General features: G+C 53.3%; 1 protein-coding gene across 1 annotated transcript in view; it reads left to right on the top strand.

Moving 5' to 3' along the window:
* Positions 1-16,923, top strand: part of UBA6 (ubiquitin like modifier activating enzyme 6) — a 253,385-nt gene that overhangs the window by 30,952 nt on the left and 205,510 nt on the right. The window contains exons 9-10 of the mRNA XM_075341882.1: positions 12,186-12,309; positions 15,577-15,680. Of these exons, the coding sequence (XP_075197997.1) occupies positions 12,186-12,309; positions 15,577-15,680 (228 nt within the window). The remainder of the gene's footprint in view (positions 1-12,185; positions 12,310-15,576; positions 15,681-16,923) is intronic.

Below are 16,923 nucleotides of genomic sequence, written 5' to 3'. Positions count from 1 at the left end.
CGTTGTGGCGGTCCTACACTCTCAGGGCCACTCGGTGATCCCTTACTTAGATGATCTCCTAGTCAAGGCACCCTCCCGGGTGGCATGTCAACACAGCCTGACCGTTGCTCTGGAGACTCTCCAGAGGTTCGGGTGGATCATCAATTTCCCAAAGTCAAAACTGACATCGACCCAATCACTGACTTACCTCGGGATGGAGTTTCATACTCTCTCAGCGATAGTCAAGCTACCGCTGGACAAACAGCGTTCGCTGCAGACAGGGGTGCACTCTCTTCTGCGGGCCCAGTCACACCCCTTGAGGCGCCTCATGCACTTCCTAGGGAAGATGGTGGCAGCAATGGAGGCAGTCCCCTTTGCGCAGTTTCATCTGCGTCCACTCCAATGGGACATTCTCCGCAAATGGGACAGGAGGTCGACGTCCCTAGACAGGAACGTCTCTCTTTCTCTGGCAGCCAAAACCTCTCTTCAGTGGTGGCTTCTTTCCACTTCTCTGTCGAAGGGAAAATCCTTCCTGCCCCCATCCTGGGCTGTGGTCACGACGGACGCGAGTCTGTCAGGGTGGGGAGCGGTTTTTCTCCACCACAAGGCTCAGGGAACCTGGACTCCGACAGAGTCCTCCCTTCAGATCAATGTTCTGGAGATAAGGGCAGTGTATCTAGCCCTAAAGGCGTTCCATCGGTGGCTGGAGGGCAGGCAGATCCGCATACAGTCGGACAACGCCACGGCGGTTGCGTACATCAACCACCAGGGCGGCACACGCAGCCGTCAAGCCTTCCAAGAAGTCCGGCGGATTCTGCTGTGGGCGGAGGCCACAGCCTCCACCATCTCCGCAGTTCACATCCCAGGCGTAGAAAACTGGGAAGCAGACTTTCTCAGTCGCCAGGGCATGGACGCAGGGGAATGGTCTCTTCACCCGGACGTGTTTCAAGAGATCTGTTGCCGCTGGGGAACGCCGGACGTCGATCTCATGGCGTCTCGGCACAACAACAAAGTCCCGGAATTCATGGCACGGTCTCAGGATCACAGAGCGCTGGCGGCGGACGCATTAGTTCAGGATTGGTCGCAGTTTCGACTGCCTTATGTATTTCCTCCTCTGGCAATGCTGCCCAGAGTGTTACGCAAGATCAGGTCCGACTGCCGCCGCACCATCCTCGTCGCTCCAGACTGGCCGAGGAGGTCGTGGTACCCGGATCTGTGGCACCTCACGGTGGGTCAACCGTGGGCACTCCCAGACCGACCAGACTTGCTGTCTCAAGGGCCATTTTTCCATCTGAATTCTGCGGCCCTCAACCTGACTGTGTGGCCATTGAGTCCTGGCTCCTAGCGCCCTCAGGGTTATCTCAAGATGTCATTGCCACTATGAGACAGGCCAGGAAATCAACGTCCGCCAAGATCTATCACAGGGCTTGGAGGATCTTCTTATCCTGGTGCTCTGATAAGGGTTTTACCCCCTGGCCGTTTGCATTACCCACTTTTCTTTCCTTCCTTCAATCCGGAATGGACAAGGGTTTGTCTCTCGGCTCTCTCAAGGGACAAGTATCGGCGCTTTCCGTGTTTTTTCAAAAGCGTCTAGCCAGGCTTCCGCAGGTCCGCACGTTCCTGCAGGGAGTTTGCCACATAGTCCCACCTTACAAGCGGCCGCTGGAACCCTGGGATCTTAACAGGGTTCTAAGGGCTCTTCAGAAACCACCTTTCGAGCCGCTGCGGGATGTCTCTCTATCACGTCTTTCGCAGAAGGTGGCTTTTCTAGTGGCAGTTACATCGCTCCGTAGAGTGTTGGAGCTTGCAGCGCTGTCATGCAAAGCCCCCTTCCTGGTTTTTCACCAGGATAAGGTGGTTCTGCGTCCGGTCCCGGAATTTCTCCCTAAGGTGGTATCCCCTTTTCATCTCAATCAGGATATCTCCTTACCTTCATTTTGCCCTCATCCAGTTCACCAATGTGAAAAGGATTTGCACTTGCTAGATCCAGTGAGAGCACTCCGGATTTACGTGTCTCGCACGGCGCCACTGCGCCGTTCTGATGCGCTCTTTGTCCTTGTCGCTGGCCAACGTAAGGGGTCGCAGGCTTCCAAGTCAACCTTGGCTCGGTGGATCAAGGAACCGATTTTTGAAGCCTACCGTTCTTCTGGGCTTCCGATTCCTTCAGGGCTGAAAGCCCATTCTACCAGAGCCGTGGGTGCGTCCTGGGCATTGCGGCACCGGGCTACGGCTCAGCAGGTGTGTCAGGCGGCTACCTGGTCTAGTCTGCACACTTTCACGAAACACTATCAGGTGCATACCTATGCTTCGGCAGATGCCAGTCTAGGTAGGCGAGTCCTTCAGGCGGCGGTTGCCCACCTGTAAGAGGGGGCCGTTTTCGGCTCCTTTTATCGGGGTATTCTTTTACCCACCCAGGAACTGCTTTTGGACGTCCCAATTGTCTGGGTCTCCCAATGGAGCGACAAAGAAGAAGGGAATTTTGTTTACCGTAAATTCCTTTTCTTCTAGCTCCTATTGGGAGACCCAGCACCCGCCCCTGTTCCCTTCGGGCTGTTTGTTCTTTTGTGTACACATGTTGTTCATGTTGAATTGTTCCTTTGGTTCATGGTTTTAGTTCTCCGAACATCCTTCGGATTGAATTTACCTTAGACCATTTATAAGTTTCCTCCTTCCTGCTTTTGCACCAAAACTGAGGAGCCCGTGAGGCACGGGAGGGTCTATAGGCAGAGGGGAGGGGTTACACTTTTTAAAGTGTAATACTTTGTGTGGCCTCCGGAGGCAGAAGCTATACACCCAATTGTCTGGGTCTCCCAATAGGAGCTAGAAGAAAAGGAATTTACGGTAAGTAAACAAAATTCCCTTCTTTGAAATAAAAGACAAAAAAAGCACCCTCTTTCATCACTTTATTAACCCTCAAACACCCCTTCAGGTCCGACGTAATCCACACGAGGTCCCACAACGCTTCCAGCACTGCTACATGTGATGCTTACAGCAAGCGGCCATAGAACATGACCGCCCGCTGTCAGCTCCTCACAGCTACTGAAGGGAGTCCTGCTCTTAGCGGTGACATCACTCAGGTTACCCGTGGCCACAGCTGGAGTCCTCCACCAGTGACCGCAAATGACCAGAGTGACTGAAGTGAGCCGCAGGTTGAGGACTCAGAGTGATGTCACCACTGATTGTGCGCCCCCTCTCTCTGTCGCCCCCCCCTCTCTGTCTGCCCCCCTCTCTCCCCACCCCCACCAGGTTTTCATCAGCTGCCCGAATTTGAAATTGCAGGTAAGCTGACTCCAGACCGCATCCCATTTTAACATGTGGCTCTCTGCCAACCATTCCGGTTTACCTGCAGAAAATATCTGCAACTCATCTGTGGCTTGGGCAAAGTCCAAATGCTTCACAAGTTTTTTTTTTTTTTTTGTTTGTTTTTTTTCTTCACCCACCAAAAAAAGTATGCTCCAGGAACATGCAGATATCTTGGAGGCTTACCATGTTAAATATATGTTTTATTTCAGTTTATCACTCATTAAGACTCTTAGCAGTCGAGATGCATAAGATTTTAACCCTGTACGTCCCGACATTGGGCGTACTGGTATCTCCTTTTTTGCTGTGTGTCACGAACCACCTGGGGGGTCACTCAGAAATCCCCCGCGCTGGCTACCAGTACGTCACAATCGGGGTGTAACAAGTGGGGGGGTCACCCCTCCTTTATACCTCCCGACCGACAGACAGAGCACGTGATGCGCTCTCTAGCGCCCCTCTTATAGTCAGGCCAATTATGGAATTGCCCGACGATAAGCAAGGAGGCCGCTATACTACTTATGCCGATTATTGAAGGGTCCCCGGTGAGAGTAGGGTATATATTCCCCCGACCTCCGCGGGCGGAATATATAAAACCTCCCCGAATCTCACTGGCCTCCCCACAATAATCCTTGGCACAAACTCGCTGCCACCAACCGATTTACGGTAACTATTAGCCGAACACACAGACGTGGGATTCAAGATCGAGATAACAGAACAGCCCAAGATTAATTATATAATTTAATCAGCCTAAAGCACACTAGAACTACAATATATACAATAGGGAATCTACAGAATATACAGTTATGTCAGAGTACAGTTACAGATAAAGCATGGTTTACAAACAGGTATGCAATTCAATCAGTTACCTTGTGCGTCTGGCCACAGGGGGGCGCTGTAGACCAGGTTTCCAGGAACTCCCACAGATGTTTCCTACACGTGACCCCCAGCGAAAGAACCCTGGAAAATGGCCGAAGTAGGGTTATCAACCTGGGCAAATCCAGGTCCCCTCCTACCTTCGTGACCTCAGAGGGAGCACTGCTCCACCCCTGGCTGGAGTTATGGACAAAATCCACAACATGGAATATGGCCATAACTTGGCCTGGGAGCGTCGTAGGCGGACGCCAACGCTCTCATTGTGACAGCTATGAATTTAGCTACAGAATGAGAGGACTCGTGACTTGTCTACTAGTTCCACATTGGCTGATATCACGCCTGGGGTATTTCCCAAGCTCCCGCTCCCATAAAAAAGGGTGTGCCAGCATCGTCCGCATGCGGAGACACCATTTTTATGGTTGCCATATTTATCGGAAATATGGCTTGCGAGATATGAACCATTTTTTACTGGAGTCGTTCTGTCTGGATACTTCCAAGCTTGCTAATGAGATAGCAGCTCCTACCACAGGGTCACGGCAGGGAGTCATCCTGTGTCCATTGTTCCCACATCATCTCATCTCCATATCACAGGAGATGGCCATGGAGGTGTAACACCTTCACAGATGCTGGACATTGAGAACAAGAAGGGAGGGGGGCACTGCCAGGGAGTGATGAGCGATTATGACTGGAAGTCATAATTCATCTTCATATCCCGGGATTTGCCTCACACCTCCCCCCTTTTGAGGGCGCTAGGGGGCAGCACACTCCGGTGTTCCCCCGTGCGCCCGTCCGCGACCTCTCCTTGTCGGGACAGCCCGTCTGCGTTACCGTGGTCACGGCCCCTTTTGTGGCGAATGGTGAAGTTGTATTGCTGGAGCGCAAGGCTCCATCGCAACAATCGCCCATTCGTCCCAGAGACGGTGTGCAACCAGCTGAGGGGATTGTGGTTCGTCTCCACGATGAAGTGGCGCCCGTATAGATAGGGTTGCAGACGCTGCAGGGCCCACACTATGGCCAGGCACTCCTTCTCCATCGTGGAATAGGCCACTTCCCTTGGTAACAGCTTCCTGCTCAGGTACAAGACTGGGTGCTCTTGGCTCGCAGAGTCCACCTGGCTGAGCACCGCACCGAGGCCGAAGTCACTGGCGTCGGTCTGTACTACAAACGGCCGCGTGAAGTCGGCTGCCTGTAGCACGGGCGGGCTGGACAGGGCGTCCTTTAGGGCCCGGAAGGCTGTCTCGCAGTCCACTGTCCAATCGACTGCAGAGGGCAGCTTCTTCTTGGTGAGGTCCGTCAAGGGCTTTGCCAGGCTACTATAGCATGGAACAAACCTCCTATAGTACCCAGCGGTCCCCAAGAAGGACATCACCTGCTTCTTGGTCCTGGGGGTGGGCCAGGATGCGATGGCCTCCACTTTCTCAGGCTCGGGCTTCAGTGTTCTCCCACCTACCCGGTGACCGAGGTACTGGACCTCGCTCATGGCCAGCTGACACTTTCCCGGCTTGATGGTCAAACCTGCCCGGTGGATCCGCCTGAGCACCTGTGCTAGATGCTCTAGGTGGTCCTCCCAGGTGGGACTGAAGACGGCAATGTCATCCAGGTACGCGGCCGCGTACCCTTCAAGTCCCTTGAGCAGGGTGTTGACCATCCGCTGGAAGGTGGCAGGGGCATTCCTCATCCCGAATGGCATCACCGTGGACTCGTACAGTCCAAATGGGGTAATAAAGGCAGAGCGTTCCCTGGCCTTGCGAGTCAGGGGGATCTGCCAATATCCCCGGCTCAGGTCCATGATGGTCAGGTACTGAGCCCCGGCCAACTGATCGAGCAGGTCATCGATGCGTGGCATTGGGTACGCATCGGCGACCGTGACAGCATTGAGCCCCCTGTAGTCCACGCAGAACCGAGTGGTTCTGTCCTTCTTAGGGACGAGGACTACAGGCGAGGCCCAAGCGCTGTTGGATGCCTGGATCACCCCCAGCTTCAGCATCTCGTCAATCTCCTGGCGCATGTGTTGCTGCACCTCCAGGGAGACCCGATATGCTGAACGCCGGATCGGGGGATGATCCCCAGTGTCCACGTGATGGACAGCCAAGTTAGTCCTTCCGGGCTGGTTGGTAAACAACCCCCGGAAGGGGTGTAGGGTGGCCCACAGCTGGGACCGTTGGTCCTCCAAGAGCTGGTGGCCAACCTCCACATCCTCAATGGATCCGCCTGCCCTAACCTGGGCTAGCATATCCAAGAGGGTTTCCGCTTCTCCCTCCTCGGGCAGGTTGCACACGGGGAGCGCACACGCCTCCCGCTCATGATGTGCCTTCATCATGTTCACATGGAAGGGCTTCCGCCTTCCACGGGCAGGGTCCAGGGTGACCAGGTACGTTACAGGGTTGAGCTGCTGGTACACGAGGTATGGGCCTTCCCAGGCTGCCTGAAGCTTGTCCTGTGGTACGGGGACCAGTACCCACACCTTTTGACCCACTTGGTAGGTCCTCTCACAAGCGTTCTGGTCGTACCAACGCTTCTGATCGGCCTGGGCTTGAGCCATATTGTCGTGTACCAGTTGCGTCAAGGCCTGCATTTTGTCCCGGAAGCGCATGACATACTCGATAACCGACACTCCAGGGGTGGCCAAATCCCCTTCCCAAGCCTCTTTCACCAGAGCCAGGGGGCCCCGCACACGTCGCCCGTACAGGAGCTCAAACGGTGAGAATCCTGTTGAGGCCTGTGGAACCTCCCGGTAAGCAAATAACAGGTGTGGGAGATACCGCTCCCAGTCACGCCCATGGGAGTCGACCAACATCTTAAGCATCTGCTTTAAGGTGCCATTGAACCGCTCGCACAGGCCATTAGTCTGTGGATGGTACGGGCTGGCCACCAGATGTCGCACCTGGACTTGCTTACAGAGGGCCTCCATCAGCTGGGACATGAATTGGGTCCCCCGGTCAGTGAGCATTTCCTGGGGAAAACCCACTCGGGAGAAAATCTCCAGCAATGCGGTGGCCACCTTGTCAGCCCGAATGGACGACAAGGCCACTGCTTCTGGGTACCGGGTGGCATAGTCCACTACCGTCAGTATGAAGCGTTTCCCGGAGCTGCTGGGGATGGCCAGCGGGCCGACCAGATCCACAGCCACCCTCCTGAAAGGCTCATCGATGATGGGCAGAGATACCAGTGGGGCTTTGGGGCGTGGCCCCGCCTTCCCCACTCTCTGACAGGTTCCACACGAACGGCAGTAGGCAGCCACATCGGCCCCCATTTTTGGCCAGTAGAAATGCTGGTTTAACCTGGCCTTGGTCTTAGCGATCCCTAGGTGTCCGGCCATCGGAATCTCATGTGCGATCCGCAACAACTCCGTCCGGAACGGATAGGGTACCACCAACTGTCGGTCCCTGGGCCACGCCTCCGGTGAACCCTGCTGGACCGTGGCCCGGTACAGCCGTCCTTGGTCCCAGACCACTCGCTCCGGGTCCGAGTCCGAGGGAGGCTGTGCCGCCTGCTCCTTAAGAGCTTTCAGGCTGTTGTCAGCTTCTAACGCTGCCTGAAACCCCTGACTAGATGTGGCCAGAATCGACGAGACTGTCACATCTTCAGTCAGTACCCCGGGACCTGTGTCCTGGCCTCCACCTGACTCGGCTGCCACTTGGTCAGAAGGGGAAGAGCTATCGGACCTCCGGGAGGCCCCTTGGCTTCCAGCACTCCCACGGCGAGTGACAGCGGCCACAGCCGCTGCGACCGTGGGTCGTGCCTGCTCCTCCTCCGTTCCTGACCAAGTCGCCGGTTCAGGCAGACCTACCTGGCTTCCTGACACCCCGGTTGTGGGGGAACCATGCACCGAGATCTTACCTGGGAGCACTTCCGCTCCTGGACCGGCCCCAATCTCACCTGCCTGTTCCCCTCCTGCAGCAACAGAACCCCGCTGTGAAATCTCTGGGGACCCCACATTTGCTGTGGTAGCCCCCACCCCACACACTGGTCCTCCCCCTGCAGCACCCTGCTCTCTGCTTATCCCTGCAGAGGGCAACAGATCCCAGCTCACAGGCTGATTACTTGTAGAGGCATTGTCACACCTTTCTCTGACCCCCTCCCCTGTCACAGCTGCAGCTGTGTGTGTGTCTATGGTGTCTATGCAAGCAGAAATATCAGAGTTCACTCCCTCCTCCCTTACATCATTCATAGATAACACATTAACATTGTCCGGAGGCATGTCAGTACTGGCTGAAGGTTCAGCCCTTGGTTGGGGCCCAAACTGGGAGGTTATCTGCCCCAAATCTGTCCCAAGTAGCACGTTTGCGGGGATCCGATCAGTTACCCCCACCTCTCTCACCCCTCGCCCTGCGCCCCAGTCCACATAAATGTCAGCAACAGGCAGCGCCGGGTCAATGCCTCCAATCCCGGAGACAGCGAGGGTTTTTCCAGGGATCAAGTCTTGGGGGGACACCATCTCAGGCCGCACCAGAGTCACCTCCGAGGCGCTGTCTCGCAGTCCTATGGTCACAGACCGGCCGACGGTGACAGGTTGGAAGCTGTCCAGGGACCTACCACCACCCCCACCCACACAATACACCTTGGGCGGCCCTTGGGACGGGGACGGAGCCGGGGCCTTGGGACGCTGAGGGCACATGGCCTTGAAGTGTCCAGGTAAGTTGCACTGGTGGCACCGTCTTGGTTCTGCCACGGGCCTGGAGAGGGGAGTTGAGGGGGACACCCCCTGCAGTCTAGGGGCAGGTGGGGCAGTCGCAGAGTTCATCTTACCCCCTCTCCAGGTGCTGCTGGTGGCTGCTCTCCTGGCCTCAGGAGCCCGATTGTTGGTGTAGTCATCGGCCAGGGCAGCTGTAGCCGTGGACCCCTTTGGCTTCTGGTCTCGGATGAACTGGCGGAGATCCTCAGGGCAGTTCCACAAGAGTTGCTCCGTGATGAACAAGTCCAGGATCTCCGGTCCGGTGGAAAGCTGCAGGCCTTGGGTCCAGTGGTCGGCAGCTCGGGCAAGTGCCCGCCGGTGGTCAGCCCAGGAGTCCTTTGGTCCCTTCTGTAGGCTCCGGAACTTCTTGCGGTAGGACTCTGGAGTGAGGTTGTACTGTTGGATCAGGGCCCGCTTGATGGTGTCGTAGCCCTGATCTGCCTCAGCAGGCAAGTCCCCAAGGATATCCAGGGCCTTACCCCTTAAACGGGGGGTCAGGTATTTGGCCCACTGGTCCTTGTCCAGATGGTGCTGCAGGCAAGTCCGTTCAAAAGCAGTCAAGAAAGAGTCCAAGTCTCCGTCCTTCTCCAGCACTGGGAAGTCCTCAACACGGACCTTTGGAAGTTTGGTGTCTTGAAGGTCACGTGTGGCTGATGAGGGCCGGAGCTGAGCTAGCTGCAGCTGGTAGTCACGCTCTGCCTGGCGCTCTTCACATGCTGCTTGCCGCTCCGCAGCCTCACGCACTGCTTGCCGCTCCGCAGCCTCAGCGTCACGCGCTGCCTGTCGCTCACGCTCGGCCATGAGTATCTCGTAGGTATCCCGGTCTCCAGCCTGGAGAAGGGCCATAGCCATTTGAAGAAGGCTATCCGAGCCTCCCAGGCTCGGTGGAATGGCACGTGGTGATCTGCGGCCCGCTGCGGAGCCTGGTGCTTCACTGTCCATTGCAGAGCGGAGGGCTGGCATCTGGCTCGTTGAGGACCCTTGGGTGAGCTGCTCCTCATCTTGTCCAGCAGTGCCAGGTTGTGCAATGTCCTCTGCAGAGCGGTTCTCTGGCGTCGGGCTCTTGGAGGGCTCGTGGACAACCTCCTCATCGTCTCTGGCCTGAGCATCGGCCATTCCTTTGGCTTTGCTCCTGGTGCTCTCAGCCATTGTTGCAGACTTTGGTCACTGACACAGAACTGACACCTGATGCCTCCACACACCTTACAGTATCTGCACTCTGACACTCTAGTGTTGGTCTGGTCTGAAGACCCCAGCAGCCACAGCTGCTGCAGGCAGTCTTTAGTGTCTGGGAGTATGGGTCTCACACTCACACACACTATTATCTCGATCCCACCGCTTGCTACCAATATGTCACGAACCACCGGGGGGGTCACTCAGAAATCCCCCGCGCTGGCTACCAGTACGTCACAATCGGGGTGTAACAAGTGGGGGGGTCACCCCTCCTTTATACCTCCCGACCGACAGACAGAGCACGTGATGCGCTCTCTAGCGCCCCTCTTATAGTCAGGCCAATTATGGAATTGCCCGACGATAAGCAAGGAGGCCGCTATACTACTTATGCCGATTATTGAAGGGTCCCCGGTGAGAGTAGGGTATATATTCCCCCGACCTCCGCGGGCGGAATATATAAAACCTCCCCGAATCTCACTGGCCTCCCCACAATAATCCTTGGCACAAACTCGCTGCCACCAACCGATTTACGGTAACTATTAGCCGAACACACAGACGTGGGATTCAAGATCGAGATAACAGAACAGCCCAAGATTAATTATATAATTTAATCAGCCTAAAGCACACTAGAACTACAATATATACAATAGGGAATCTACAGAATATACAGTTATGTCAGAGTACAGTTACAGATAAAGCATGGTTTACAAACAGGTATGCAATTCAATCAGTTACCTTGTGCGTCTGGCCACAGGGGGGCGCTGTAGACCAGGTTTCCAGGAACTCCCACAGATGTTTCCTACACGTGACCCCCAGCGAAAGAACCCTGGAAAATGGCCGAAGTAGGGTTATCAACCTGGGCAAATCCAGGTCCCCTCCTACCTTCGTGACCTCAGAGGGAGCACTGCTCCACCCCTGGCTGGAGTTATGGACAAAATCCACAACATGGAATATGGCCATAACTTGGCCTGGGAGCGTCGTAGGCGGACGCCAACGCTCTCATTGTGACAGCTATGAATTTAGCTACAGAATGAGAGGACTCGTGACTTGTCTACTAGTTCCACATTGGCTGATATCACGCCTGGGGTATTTCCCAAGCTCCCGCTCCCATAAAAAAGGGTGTGCCAGCATCGTCCGCATGCGGAGACACCATTTTTATGGTTGCCATATTTATCGGAAATATGGCTTGCGAGATATGAACCATTTTTTACTGGAGTCGTTCTGTCTGGATACTTCCAAGCTTGCTAATGAGATAGCAGCTCCTACCACAGGGTCACGGCAGGGAGTCATCCTGTGTCCATTGTTCCCACATCATCTCATCTCCATATCACAGGAGATGGCCATGGAGGTGTAACACCTTCACAGATGCTGGACATTGAGAACAAGAAGGGAGGGGGGCACTGCCAGGGAGTGATGAGCGATTATGACTGGAAGTCATAATTCATCTTCATATCCCGGGATTTGCCTCACACTGTGCATTCCCACAAATGGAGAACGGGTACATCCTGACTGTTTAAACCCCCTAAATGCCACGATCAGTATTGATTGAAGCATTTAGGATGCTGGGAGAGGGAGGGGGCCTCTTACCCAATCGAGAGCCCCGTGACATGATCACGTGGTCCCAATTGTTGCTGTGACAACGCAAGATCAAATGACTAATTGAAAGGCGTAAATTTAGATAACTTATGGGGGGTGGGGGTTCTGCTGGTTTGGCAACTCTGGGGCTTTGTCAGTGTGACATGGCACCCGGAAACTCCTAAATCTTGCCTAAAACATGGTGCTCCTTCCCTTCTGAGCGCTACACTGTGCCTGAAAAGTACGATTACATGTAGGGTATTGGTGCACTCAGTAGAAATTGCATAATAAACTGTGCGCTCCATTTTTTCCTATTAGTCATTATAAAAACTTGGTGCTAAAAGCATTTTTAGTAATAATAATGCAATTATAGTGTTTTCCCAAAAATAAGCCCTATCAGGAATATTCATCGCAGAGACCTCGTCGGTTCACGTATGCACACTTATGTATTCGGCTCTACCTGCAGTAGGGCAGGCGAGATATTTCACCAGGCTGTGTTTACTGCCTGGTTCTTGTATAGTTTATGGGTAGTCCAGAAGAAGTTAATATGTCAAACTTTGTTTACAGTGAGTAAAGTAGGACTTATTTATCTGTTGCTTTTGTGTTTTAGTCTAATCCTGGTGTGGTCACATGCTTTGATAATCGCCCTCACAATCTGGAATCTGGCCAATTTATGACTTTTCGGGAAGTCAATGGAATGACCTCTTTAAACGGCTCTACGCAGCAGATTACAGGTGAGCTGCGCTGAATGCACACGCTAAGTTTTCTTTGTATATCTCCTGTTTGCTTCTTTAGTAAAGAAATCTTCATATCTATATATATAATTGCCTTATTCTGTCTGTCTGTCTGTTTTGCTCCAAAATTGTGTCCTTACGGTGACACAAAGCTGATTGGCCGCTGGGCTCGCCATGGCCCCGCCCCCCCCGCACGGATTGGCCGCTCTCCCAGGCAACTTGCACACGCCCCGCCCCCCTCACGCAATGCACGCTCGCTCTTGCCCCGCCCCCCGCACGCATTCCCCGAATCGACCGACACGGAGCCACGACTCCCAGGTGAGTACTGTACCCCCGGGAGCCCACATCAGCGTACGCCGCCAACCCAGCCGACACATACCCTCGCATTGCTGGGGTTGCCGCCGTATGCTGGTGTGGGCTCCCGTGCGAGCGGGGGACGGGATACGCTGGTAACCATGGTAGCATAGTTACCAGCGCATCAAGGTCCTGCAGCGGCGGAACATACACACACGCACATCAGATCACACTCGCTCTCACACACACCTCACACATCACATCGCATCCACACACTCACAACATCCTGGGATATCACTTGCTTCTCGGCGGCGATACTGTGCAGTGAACTTCCAGGACCTGCCGGAGGATCACATGGCCAGAAGCATGTGGTATCTCCGGATGTTGTGAGTGTGAGCGCGTATGTGCAATATCGTCAATGTGTGAGTGTATGCGATCGGGTGTGTGTGTGTATGCGATCGGATCTGTGTCGGCAGAGGAGCACGGCGTGCTGGAGGAGGCTGGGAGGAGAGAGGCTGAGGCTGGGAGGAGAGAGGCTGAGGCTGGGAGGAGAGAGGCTGAGGCTGGGAGGAGAGAGGCTGAGGCTGGGAGGAGAGAGGCTGAGGCTGGGAGGAGAGAGGCTGAGGCTGGGAGGAGAGAGGCTGAGGCTGGGAGGAGAGAGGCTGAGGCTGGGAGGAGAGAGGCTGAGGCTGGGAGGAGAGAGGCTGAGGCTGGGAGGAGAGAGGCTGAGGCTGGGAGGAGAGAGGCTGAGGCTGGGAGGAGAGAGGCTGAGGCTGGGAGGAAAGAGGCTGAGGCTGGGGGCAGCATGGGGGATGGAGCACGATGGGGAGTGCGCAGCATGGGGGATGGAGCACGATGGGGACGTGCGCGCAGCATGGGGGATGGAGCACGATGGGGACGCGCGCAGCATGGGGGATGGAGCACGATGGGGGACGCGCGCAGCATGGGGGATGGAGCACGATGGGGACGCGCAGCATGGGGGATGGAGCACGATGGGGAGCGCGCAGCATGGGGGATGGAGCACGATGGGGAGCGCGCAGCATGGGGGATGGAGCACGCTGGGGAGGCGCGCAGCATGGCGGATGGAGCACGCTGGGGACGCGCAGCATGGCGGATGGAGCACGCTGGGGAGCGCGCAGCATGGCGGATGGAGCACGCTGGGGAGCGCGCAGCATGGCGGATGGAGCACGCTGGGGAGCGCGCAGCATGGCGGATGGAGCACGCTGGGGACGCGCGCAGCATGGCGGATGGAGCACGCTGGGGAGCGCGCAGCATGGCGGATGGAGCACGATGGGGAGCGCGCAGCATGGCGGATGGAGCACGATTGGAGGTGCACACCTCCCCCCAACACACACACACACACACACACACACACACACACACACACACACACACACACACTGCACAGCACACACACACACACACACACACACACACACTGCACAGCACACACACACACACACACACACACACACACACACACACACTGGGAACCACAAACACCACCCTACAGACACCCACACACACAGGCAACGCTGCACACACACAACACCCAACACACAAACACCGCGGCATACATAAATATACGCACATACCGCACAACACACACATTGCACAAAACATACCTCCCTCCAAAACACACCACACACACACACACACACACAACGCTACAGACACACAGCGCTCCACAAACAACGCAACACACGCAACACACAAACAACACCGCTCTCACCCCCCGCCACACCCAGACAACACCCAGAACATGTACAGCGCCCTACACAAACACTTGGTAAGTACACACAACAACATCTATATATATAACAAAAATCATACATGAACTACACAATACGTAAATTCTAGAATACCGATGCGTAGAATCGGGCCACCTTCTAGTGTATATTATAATGTACCATCGTCTTATTCCAATTTTTTATACAAATATACAAAAGAGATCATTTTTCAGATAATGTCTGAGGGTCTAAAACTTTTTCCAAAGAGAAATATTTTTAGTACTAAGTATCGGCACATGACACCAGGTTAGTAAGCATCCTAGAAAAGGAACACTGGTAGGAATCTTCATGTGCTACATACCGATTTCCTTACCCCCAGTGCACCCCACCCCCCCAAAAGTCATACAACTCTTTGTGTAAAGTCATGACCAATGTACAACATGCGCAAGCCACGAAAATATCTGCAGCATGTAGATGAATTATGGGGAGGTAAACACCATTAGCTTTTCTGGTACTGTAATGCATTGTACGAACACTCAGGTTAGATACCGAATTTTTTGGCTTCACTATATCTAAAGGGCTGCAATAGGCTATGTGCCCACGGGACAATGTACCTGTGGATTTTGCCGCAGGTTTCCCGCAGCTGCTCCCCGGTATCCGCAGCTATCTATTGCTGCGGGATTCGAGCATTTTTGTTGCAGAACAAGTGCGGAAATACCTGCGGAAAGTTTATTTGACTATGTCTTTAGTTAGGGTACCTCTTGTTCCCCTTCTGGCAAATAGTGTTTGTATAATTACCCCTACTCTGACCGGGTGTGACAACCAGAGGTTGGTGTTTGTGAAATACCTGCGGAAGTCCAGCCCTCTATCTCATAGTGGAAAGGCGGGACATCTTCAGATCTTTCCACATGAATAATTGTCATGCAGTTACGTGCGGCTGCGGGACATCCGCCGCATATACCGCACCTGCACATACCGCAGCATTGTTACAGCACTCTCCAAATTCCATGGGATAACATGGGGAGTGTCTTGCGGATTTATCTGGAAAATACTGATAAATCCGCGGGTTTTCCACTGCAAAATCTGTGGGTACGTTGTCCCGTGGGCACATAGCCTAATGTGGAATTCTCACTTTGAAGAAATCAAAACTGTATATCAGAATCCTTTAATTGCACACAGTGGTACTTTTTTACATGGTATATTCAGTGAGTGAACATATCTGCCTCCTTTATACTCTTCGCAGTTACATCCCCGTACTCATTCAGCATTGGAGATACATCCGACATGGACCCATACGAGCATGGTGGACTAGCTGTTCAGATTAAAATGCCACAATCATTCAACTTCGTAAGTAGCTCCTCTCCTGACAATTGTGCTAGGCAAATATTTGGTAAAGTGTAACGCAAGAGAACCTGTTTATGCTCCATTCAGCTGGAATAGTAATTATATTCAATTTAGTATATATGGCCATTATCATGTCTTAACAACACAAGAAGAAAGCCCTAGGAAGAGATCAGCAGATGTAGTAGACGGTGTTCACACAGAGTACTCTTACCGTAACTGCCATGGGCCACTGCACTGTTTAACGCTTTAATCTTCAAACTTGTACAGTTTTTACGGATGTCTGCATAATTTTGCAGATAAAACGTTGGTAGAAACATTGGGAAATGGTAGAAAAACAGCTGCGGTCACAGGGCTATCGTAGTTAAAAGCCGTAGCAAGACGGCAACTGTGAACACAGCTGTAGAATGGAAAGTACAGAAAGACCTGATAATCTCAAAGTACATTTGTAAAGCTTGGTAGCATTAGACGGAAAAAGAGCGTGGTTATTTTCTGATAAAAGGGGTATCTGTCACCAGATTTTTGTCGCCTAATCTGAAAGCAGCTTAATGTATGGGCAGAGATCCTGATTCCATAGATGTGTTACTTACTGGGCTGCTTAGTGTAGTTTTGATAATCTCCTGCTGATTAATCAATGACTTTATCATTAGAGGACTACCTGCTGCCAGGTGTATAACTGCTAGATCTGGCGCAGGAGAGAAAATATGGATTCTATGAAATGACAGCAAACAGCTCAGTAAGGGGCCACAACACTGGAATCTTGGTCTTTGTTTCTAAATTATGCTCTCAGACGGGGGAGCAAAAGCCTGGTAACAGATTTCTTTTAATAGGGTCCCTTGGCACAAACGTATATTAGTTCGGTACAGAACAATATAAATACAGTATACTGTATATGTTTATAAATAACATCTTTCTAAAATTAAGTAAAGCTATTTTCTAAATTGTCACCTCACAATTTCCTAATAAAAGATGCTGTACGTACTTTTTGGACTATAAAGACGCACCTAGGTTTTATGGGAGGAAAATTATGAAGAAAAACAATTGACGCAAAAAATGGCGTTTTGATGCACTGTTATGGGGGGGATCTGCTGCGACATCTATAGAGGTTATGTCCCTCAAATCTGTACTAATGTCCTCCCATCCTGGGGCCCTTCCTAATATGTATGTACTCCATCCTTTTATATGTCCCCCATCATCGGTCCATCCTGGTGTGTATGATTCCCCCCCATCCTGGTGTGTATGATTCCCC

The sequence above is a fragment of the Anomaloglossus baeobatrachus genome, chromosome 1 (genome assembly GCF_048569485.1).
Source record: "Anomaloglossus baeobatrachus isolate aAnoBae1 chromosome 1, aAnoBae1.hap1, whole genome shotgun sequence".
Lineage (NCBI taxonomy): Eukaryota > Metazoa > Chordata > Amphibia > Anura > Aromobatidae > Anomaloglossus > Anomaloglossus baeobatrachus.
Note: the sequence above shows the minus strand (reverse complement) of the source record. Positions and strands in the feature narration are given on the sequence as shown.